This window comes from Thamnophis sirtalis, unplaced genomic scaffold (assembly GCF_051295495.1).
Source record: "Thamnophis sirtalis isolate CommonGarterSnake01/CBP01778 unplaced genomic scaffold, rThaSir2_p1.2 scaffold_5, whole genome shotgun sequence".
Lineage (NCBI taxonomy): Eukaryota > Metazoa > Chordata > Lepidosauria > Squamata > Natricidae > Thamnophis > Thamnophis sirtalis.
Window position 1 is genome coordinate 88,607,803 of NW_028261385.1, and position 9,877 is coordinate 88,617,679.

The following is a 9,877-nucleotide window of genomic DNA, read 5'->3' on the forward strand; positions in this document are numbered from 1 at the left end:
TTGCATTTAAGAGTCTTTATTTTTATTATGATTTTAGTGTTTCATTCATCAATTTCATTTAATATAAAGTGGTCCGAGAGAAAAAAAAGTGCTCTTGTTTTAACTTCCATCATCCAAAGTAAGAATGTTCAAGGTGGCTTGGTTAAAAAGTGGCAAAAAAATGTACAGTTCAGAAATAGCACACCTGGTGTTCCTCCAAGAGAGGGAAAAAAATCCTACATCAAGGTGTATAGTAAATCTTCAGTATAATTAGTGGTAATGATTCTGGGCATTTGGTGAATGTCCGTGGTGCAGGGAAGAAATTCAGAAAAAAAGCTACTGCTTATTTGGTCTCAGTCTTTTCTTGCAACAGTGGTATAATAGACTCCCACGCTGTAAGGCACTATTTGAATCAAAGAAACAGATACAATTAACAATGCCATTTTAAATCAAGTAGTCACAAGAATGGTCTTATAATAATGTCATTTAAAACTGAAGCAGCCCTAAAGAACACAATTTGTGGATAAACACCATATACACCTTGAAGATTGTCTTCCTTTATGTGGAATATCTCACATCCTTTCCAAATCTAGCACTTTCCAGATGCATTGGTGCTTATATTTTCAAGATTTCCTACCTATCAAAGGTTCACGTACTTTAGCCACACACAAATCTATAGCTTTAGATCACTTTTGATTCATTTGTTTAAATGGGTTTTCTTTATATAGTTTTAGGATTTGTGGGTAGGACAGATCATATTTTGTGTGATACTTGTGAATTGAAATTGAAAATTCAAAAAGATTCATAAAACTTTTTAGCACCATGATAGGTGGGAGCTTGGCCAGAGCGAAAAAACATGAAGGCGAACAGGAACAAAGGAGTTATGTGGAAGAGACACTGTGGGAAGGAGCATAGGAAATATAGAATATTTATTTGTTTTATAATAAATCAATATAAGATGATGCTAAGGAGAGACAAAAAAGTATATGGCAAAAAGCCCATGTGGAAAGAAGTCCTGACAAGTAAAAAAGATCTATTAGTCTTATTTACAGTGTAAAAAATTACTTACCCACATATGGTTTCACATAATTTACAACTCATTCAACTTTACACTAATGAACCTGTTTGCATTTCCAATAGTGTCTGGGTTATTTGGTAGTAGCACTGTTGCTCTGAAAGTTTTAATACTTTTAAGATCCTACTTAATAGCACTGGGGTTTATTTAGGTCCAACAATGTCTAAAGTGGTGGCCTCTCAGCTCCGGCGGTCCTTGGATGAAACCGATTATCTAGATCCCTTTCAGTCGGGATTCAGGCCTGGCTACAGCACGGAAACCGCTTTGGTCGCACTGACCGATGATCTCTGGAGAGCCAGGGACGGGGGTCATGCCTCCGTCCTAGTGCTCCTTGACCTCTCAGCGGCCTTCGATACCATCGACCATGGTATCCTTCTGCGACGACTGCGGGAGGTGGGAGTGGGAGGCACCGTCCTACGGTGGTTCTCCTCTTACCTCTCGGACAGATCGCAGTCGGTGTTGGTTGGAGGGCAGAGATCGACCCCTAGGCCCCTGAATTATGGGGTGCCACAGGGTTCGGTCCTGTCCCCCCTCCTGTTCAACATCTACATGAAGCCGCTGGGTGAGATCATTCGACGGCACGGGATAAAATATCATCAGTATGCGGACGATACACAATTGTATCTGTCCGCCCCGTGCCAAATCAGTGAAGCGGTTGACGTGATGTGTCAGTGCCTCGAGACTTTTAGGGTCTGGATGGGGGTTAACAAGCTTGCACTCAATCCAGATAAGACCGAGTGGCTGGTGTGTTTCCCTCCCACCAATTGGCCAAGTATTCCATCTCTCAGGCTGGGGGGTCAAACTGTACGCCCCTCAGACAGGGTTCGCAATTTGGGAGTCCTCCTGGACCCACAGCTGACTTTTGAACATCATTTGTCGGCTGTGACCAAGGGGGCATTTGCCCAGGTTCGCCTGGTGCACCAATTGCATCCCTACCTGAACGGGGAGGCCCTTGCAACAGTCACTCGTGCCCTTGTGACCTCAAGACTGGACTACTGCAACGTGCTCTACATGGGGCAGCCCTTGAAGAGCATTCGGAGACTTCAGCTTGTCCAGAATGCAGCCGCGCGAGCGATCGTGGGTGCACCTCGGTACACCCACATCACACCTATCCTCCGCGAGCTGCACTGGCTGCCTATTGGTCTTCGGATACGCTTCAAGGTGCTAGTCGTCACTTATAAAGCCCTTCATGGTATTGGACCTGGGTACTTGAGAGACCGCCTACCAATTACCTCCAACAGACTGATTAGATCCCACAGATTAGGCCTCCTCCGAATTCCATCCAGTGACCAATGCCGATTGGCTACCACCCGGAGGAGGGCCTTCTCTGTGGCTGCTCCGGCCCTCTGGAACGAGCTCCCCATGGAGATTCGGACCCTCACCACCCTCCAGGCTTTCCGCAAAGCCCTTAAAACCTGGCTGTTCCGACAGGCCTGGGGCTGACGAGTTCCCCGCCCCCGCTCGAATGGTGTGGCTGTTGATTGTTTTTAAATTGTGGTATTGTTTTGTCCGTGTCTTTTTTTCCTGTTTGTACCCCCCCCCCCCAAACTTGGTTTGTGAGGTGCCCTGAGTCCCTCTGGGAATAGGGCGGCATAGAAATACAATAAAATCAAAATCGAAAATCGAAATTCCTGCTGCTTGATTCCTAAATCATCTCTGCCATTTTAAAAAGGACAAACCTTTACAGAAGCAAAAGCATGCAAAAATATTTCAGCTGTTAAATTCTTCAAGGAAACTAAGGATTAAAATTTTCTGAAAATGGGTTGCGGGTGTGGGGTGGGAGGATTGATTGGTCAGCCCCGCAATGCCAATACTGTTTGGCAGATCTCAATCATTTTAACATACACGAGTATCTTTTTGACCAGTGTTAACATGTAACTTCTGCAAGGTCCTACCCAGAACAGAATTAATGGTGGCCTTGCAAATAGCCTTTGGTAGTCAGTCCTCTATAACCTGATGACTTCCAAATGTGTTGGAAGGACATTTCCCAGAATTTGCAACCAATCTAGCCCATGATATGCAAGGTTAACCTATGCTATGGCCATCACTTACTGGCAAACTACAAGAGTCATACCCTGCTCTATCTCTGCAGACAGGATTCGGCCTCATCAGTGGAAATATAAAACTACTAAAGCTTTAACGGGAAGAGAGAGCAATTCTAAATCTTATTGCATCAGCTTTGTACCCCACTGGCATAAGCAAGTTAATCAGTAAATTACATTCAATTGCTTTCCTGCATTTAGTGGCAAATTCACAGCATTACCTTCTCGTAATATTGGATGTTTTTATCTGCCATTCCCATCAGCAGCTGCCTAAAATCTTGCCGCTTGTTGTTCTGCCATCTGTCCATGTCAGCCTTCAGGTCAGCATTGAAACACTCTACCCGGTCTTGACACTTTTCAACATCTGTGGGCATCTGAAAACCAAAAAGGAAGCAATGCTGTGGAAATAAGTTCTGAAAGCTTTTAAGACATCAAAAGATGCCTTCCACTGAGAAGAATCAGAAATACCTTCCAATTTCTCACAGGGAACTTAATTAATATCTGCTGCAGACTTACAGTCTACTACACAGGTGTCAAACTCACCACGTCACCTTGTCTTCATGTGATGTTTCATCACATTTTCCCCATTGATGGAGCTGGGGTGGGCGTGGTCTAAACGTGACACATCTGGCCCACAGGCCGCTAGTTTGACACCCCTGGTCTACTCTATCTGTATATATACTCAAATCATTATAGTGGTACTTCAATATTCAACTGCTTCAAAAGTCGTTGAATTTGGTACTCAACGTATTTTGAAAATGTTGTCCCAGTACTTGCCGTTTGTTTAGTATGCAACGTACTGTGATAGGAAGAGGGGGATGGCTGCAGAGAACAGACAGGAAGTCAGCCATCCTGGGAAGGTCACTACAAAAGGAAGCAGAGGATGGCCACAGAAGGTGGATAGGAAGTTGGCCATGCTGGGAAGGTCACTGACAGGGAAAAGGGACACACAGAAAGTTCTTCCCAGCCAAAACAAAGGGTCATGTGGTAAGTCACGTTTTTGGTTTGGGATTTGTCCTTTTTTAGTACTTGACACACCTTCTGAAACCAATTAACATGTACTGAGGTACCTCTGTACTTACCATGATAGCCAATTATATGATGGTCAAGTACAAAGTATAAATAAGAGCCGTATATATTAAGGATCTTTTGCTTTCTTAGCTATAGAAATATCAAGAAATTCTAAAGTTAAGGTACCAAACAAGGTATTGGCTTTTAACCAAGATTGAGTGATATAAATTTCTTAGCACAGTTCTAAAGTATACTTGGGTGAATATTGCTTTCAACATGAGATTGTTCAGAAAACAAAATGGAGTTACTACTGGATGTTGTCCTGAGAGAGATTTTCAAGCTATTGCATACAGAATTTGGTAAATTAAATCCAATGAAATTTATTCCCAAAACAAGCAATTAATAATCCTTCCACAAAATAGCACTGATTTTTTAAAAACCCTGTAGGTTCTTGGGCAAGAATGAATAGTGACAAAGCAAACTCAGAACACTTAACAAGAATAAACTGAAGGAGATGTGCTATTATGTCTAGAAATGAAACCAATAATTCCTCATTATTATTGTAATTTTTTGTGTTTTTAAATTGTTAGTGGGGAGTGATTGGTTGTGTGACTGCGTATGTCTGAGTAGGCTGGGACTTTAACTGGGTACCCCCTGCACTGAGTGCTCTGCAGAAGTGTCAGGGGGGCCTGGGCCTAATCCCAGCCTCAGGATGTCTGATTCGAAAGGCCTGCCGGAGAATGCGGGGACTATGAGGGTGGGTGGAGGGACCATGGACACGGGAGTGGGCCGGAGCATTACGGTCTTAACAGGGAGGGGCAGATATGGCGGGGACTTTAGGGCTAGCCATTACCGGGGAAGGAGGGTTCCCTACGTCACAGGGATCCCTCCTTCCGGGCCTTCTAGTCCCACTCCAAGGCCAGATGGCGTGAGTAATCAGGACCCTGGTCTCAGGCTGTTGTCGCTAAATGCCAGGTCTGTGGTTCACAAGGCTCCTCTCGTCCGGGGCCTAATTTTAGACGAGAGAGCAGACCTGGCATGTATCACTGAAACCTGGCTGGGCCCGGAGGGAGGAGTCCCCCTCACTGAGATGTGCCCAGAGGGTTTTCAGGTGCTTCATCAGCCGCGACCCCAGGGAAGGGGTGGGGGTATGGCTATTGTTATCCAAGAGTCTCTAGTTCCTCGTAGGATCCCTGCTCCGGAGCTTGTCGGGTGTGAGTCCTTGCTGGTGAAGTTGGACCTCGAGGGTCAAGTGGGCCTGTTGTTAATGTACCTGCCTTCCAACAGCGTTGCAACAGCCCTCCCCTCGCTCCTCGAGTCAGTAGCTGAGCTGGCAATTGAGTTCCCCAGGCTTATGGTGCTGGGGGACTTTAATTTGCCTTCGCTCGGCGAGCACTCTGATGGAGCGCAGGAGTTCATGGCTTCCATGATACCCATGGGCTTGACCCAAATAATCCGAGGCCCGACTCACTCGGCGGGTCACACGCTCGACCTCGTATTCCTCTCGGAGCAGTGGAGCTGTGATCTTGGTTTGAGGGGTAGTGAGATCTTGTCCCTGTCATGGTCAGACCACTACCTACTGAGGCTTGACTTTCGGAGGCCAACACCCCACTGTAGGGAGGAGGAACCGATTAGGTGGTTCCATCCCAGGCGCCTTATGGACTCTTTGGGCTTTCAGACGGCGCTTGGGGTTGTTCCTGATACTCTCACCCGCAGTCCGGCGGAGTCCCTGGTTGCTGCTTGGAACTCAGCAGCGTCAGGGGCTCTTAACCGGATTGCGCCTTTACGGCCGATCCGAGGCAGTGGATCCAGGAGGGCTCCTTGGTTCACTGAGGAACTCCGGGAGATGAAGCGCCAAAAGAGACGCCTAGAGCACCGCTGGAGATCCAGTAAGTCTGTCAGGCCGAGCACTACTAAAATCCTGCATCAGAGCCTACCTCCGGGCAATATGGACGTCAAAAAGAACTCATATTGCCGTTCTGATAGCTTCCGCTGAGTCACGCCCAGCCGCCTTGTTTAGGATAACCCGTTCCCTCCTGAATAGGAGGGATATGAGTGATCCTTTGCAAGCTGGAGCTGAGGAATACGTCCAATTTCTCGCGGATAAAGTTGCTCGGCTTCGGACGGACTTGGACTCCAATTGCGCAGAGCCAGCCGAGGCACCAGGGGAGAATCTGGAGCGACATCTCTGGATTGATTTTCAACTCGTTACTCCTGAGGAAGTGGACAAGGCCATGGGAGCTGTGAGTGCCTCCACTTGTGCGCTGGACCCGTGTCCCTCCTGGCTGGTTGCAAACAGCAGGGAGGAGACACGGAGCTGGATCCAGGCGATAGTTGTCGCCTCCCTTCGGGAGGGGTTCTTTCCCCCAACATTAAAGGCGGCGGTGGTGAGACCCCTCCTGAAGAAGCCATCTTTGGATCCAGCCATCTTAAACAACTATCGTCCAGTCTCCATCCTCCCCTTCGTGGGGAAGGTTGTCGAGAAAGTGGTGGCCTCTCAGCTCCAGTGGTCCTTGGATGAAACTGATTATCTAGACTCCTTTCAGTCTGGATTCAGGCCTGGCTACAGCACAGAAACTGCTTTGGTTGCACTGACCGATGATCTCTGGAGAGCCAGGGACGGGGGTCATGCCTCCGTCCTAGTGCTCCTTGACCTCTCAGCAGCCTTCGATACCATCGACCATGGTATCCTTCTGCGACGATTACGTGAGGTGGGGGTGGGAGGCACCGTCCTTCGGTGGTTTTCCTCTTACCTCTCGGATAGGTCGCAGTCGGTGTTGGTTGGAGGGCAGAGATCGACCCCTAGGCCCCTGAAGTATGGGGTGCCGCAGGGTTTGGTCCTGTCCCCCCTCCTGTTCAACATCTATATGAAGCCGCTGGGTGAGATCATTCGACGGCACGGGATAAAATATCATCAGTATGCGGACGATACACAATTGTATCTGTCCGCCCCGTGCCAACTCAGTGAAGTGGTTGACGTGATGTGTCAGTGCCTGGAGGCTGTTAGAGTCTGGATGGGGGTTAACAAGCTTGCACTCAATCCGGACAAGACCGAGTGGCTGGTGTGTTTCCCTCCCAACAATTGGCCAAGTATTCCATCTCTCAGGCTGGGGGGTCAAACTGTACGCCCCTCAGACAGGGTTCGCAATTTGGGAGTCCTCCTGGACCCACAGCTGACTTTAGAACACAATTTGTCGGCTGTGACCAGGGGGGCATTTGCCCAGGTTCGCCTGGTGCACCAATTGTGTCCCTACCTGAACCGGGAGGCCCTCGCATCAGTCACTTGTGCCCTTGTGACCTCAAGACTGGACTACTGCAATGCGCTCTACATGGGGCAGCCCTTGAAGAGCATTCGGAGACTTCAGCTTGCACCCTGGTACACCCACGTCACACCTATCCTCCGCGAGCTGCACTGACTGCCTATTGGTCTTCGGATACGCTTCAAGGTGCTAGTCGTCATTTATAAAGCCCTTCATGGTATTGGACCTGGGTACTTGAGAGACCGCCTGCTGCCAATTACCTCCAACAGACCTATTAGATCCCACAGATTAGGCCTCCTCCGAATTCCATCTACTGGCCAATGCCGATTGGCTACCACCCGGAGGAGGGCCTTTTCTGTGGCTGCCCCGGCCCTCTGGAACGAGCTCCCCATGGAGATTCGGACCCTCACCACCCTTCAGGCTTTCCGCAAAGCCCTTAAAACCTGGTTGTTCCGACAGGCCTGGGGCTGACGAGTTCCCCGCCCCCGCTCGAATTGTGTGGTTGTTGACTGTTTTTAAATTGTTGTAGTTGTTTGTCCATTGTTTTTCCTCCTGTTTGTATTCCCCTCCCCCTTACTTGGTTTGTGAGCCGCCCTGAGTCCCTCTGGGAATAGGGCGGCATAGAAATGCAATAAATCAAATCAAATCAAATCAAATCTCCTTTACTTCATGACCCAGAATACATCAACTGCATAAAGGCTTCTATTCACCTATCAGGAAACAGTTTTATAATTAGAACAGAAAATGCTACTTATAATTAAATAGAGTTGAGATACTATACTTCATAAGAATTCTTATTTTCAAAATAACTTCTTTCACAAAACTGACCCACATCCTAGCCGCTGTTCAATAGGTGTTGGCATTGAATCAAAATAAGATGCTACTACTCAAAGAATAGAAAAAGATATTGGAACCCTTCAGCAAAATAAACTATGGAACAGACCCCACGTTCTATTTAAAAGCTTCTCTCCCATAGCAAACCTTGGGACGGTCTTCTCTCTTGAGGGCCACGGCTTCTAGTTTGGCTTCATATTCTGCTTGAACTTGATCTCTTTTCTTCAAGACATTCTAAGAGGGGAGAAGAGAGAAAGAGGTGCTGCAATTGATTAATTAATTAATTAATTAATTAACTGTAAAAATCAATGGTGTCTTTTTATACTACAGGAAAGCTTCCATTTTTCTAGATCTCATATCCTATATAGCAATGACAAGCATAATCCATTTGAAACCACCGCGGTTCAGGAAAATAATACAGGTAAACCTTGACTTGAGAGGGTGGCTCAGTGGCTAAGATGCTGAGCTTGTCGATCAGAAAGGTCAGCAGTTTGAATCCCTAACACCACGTAACGGAGTGAGCTCCCATTACTTGTCTCAGGTTCTGCCAACCTAGCAGTTTGAAAGCATGTAAAAATGCAAGTAGAAAAATAGGAACCACCTTTGGTGTAAAGGTAACAGCGTTCTATGCACCTATGGTGTTTAGTCAGGCCGGCCACATGACCACAGAGACGTCTTCAGACAGCGCTGGTTCTACGGCTTTGAAACAGAGATGAGCACCGCTCCCTAAAGTCAGGAACAACTAGCACATATGTGCAGTGCCCCTAGAGCCGGAAACGACTAGCACGCATGGGCAGGGGAACATTTACCTTTATCTTAATCCTTGACTTACAAGCCTTCATTTTGTGAACAAAGTTACAATGGTATTGAAAAAAGTGACATGACCTTTTTTCTATGACCGTTGCAGCATTCCCATGGTCACGTGATCAAAATTCAAACGCTTGGCAACTGGCATGTATTTTGACAGTTGTAGTGTCCCAGGGTCACCCGTTCATCTTTTGTGATCTTTTCACAAGGAAAGTCAACAGGAAAGCCAGATTCACTTAACCTTGTGTTTCTAACTTGACAACTAAAGTATTTCAGCAAGTAACAGCTGTGGCAAGAGATGTTGTAAAATGGGGCAAAGCTCACTTGACAACTGTCTTGCTTAGCAGCAGAAATTTTGGGCTCAATTGTGGTTGTAACTTGAGGGCTACCTGCATGCCGTGAAGAGGAGAATGGGAAAAAGTGGGAAGAAGAAGTGATTACATCACTTTCTTTTATTTTATAACATAATGTCTCGTCTGTTTCATGTAGTTCAATGAAGAGAGAGAGAGAGAGAGAGAGAGAGAGAGAGAGAGAGAGAGAGAGAGAGAGAGAGAGAGAGAGAGAGAGAGAGAGAGAGAGAGAGAGAGAGAGAGAGAGGGGGGAGGGAAGGTTCCTTCAGAAGATAACATCCATCAGCCCCGCCACAAGTTAGAAGTTTTTTAAACAAAGACTCCCTTATTTGTTTCTTTTTGTTAATAACCATACATCTCTTTTTCTTTTGCATCCATATTTTATTTATTTATTCATCCATTCATCTATATATTCTTCAGCTCTTATGCCTAGAGCCAATGCTTCTTCACTTCAGCAATATATGAGCGATATATGAGCAAAAACTACAACCTTCATCACTTAAGTCAGGGGGGTATCAA

At 46.6% G+C, this 9,877-nt stretch overlaps 1 protein-coding gene across 1 annotated transcript in view; it reads right to left on the reverse strand.

Annotated features, from left to right (window-relative positions):
• Positions 1 to 9,877, reverse strand: part of SNX30 (sorting nexin family member 30) — a 35,578-nt gene continuing 25,701 nt past the window's right edge. Inside the window, exons 7-9 of the mRNA XM_087716156.1 lie at positions 8,349 to 8,435; positions 3,318 to 3,470; positions 1 to 382 (exon numbers count right to left, since the gene is read on the reverse strand). Of these exons, the coding sequence (XP_087572282.1) occupies positions 323 to 382; positions 3,318 to 3,470; positions 8,349 to 8,435 (300 nt within the window). The 3' untranslated portion in view covers positions 1 to 322. The remainder of the gene's footprint in view (positions 383 to 3,317; positions 3,471 to 8,348; positions 8,436 to 9,877) is intronic.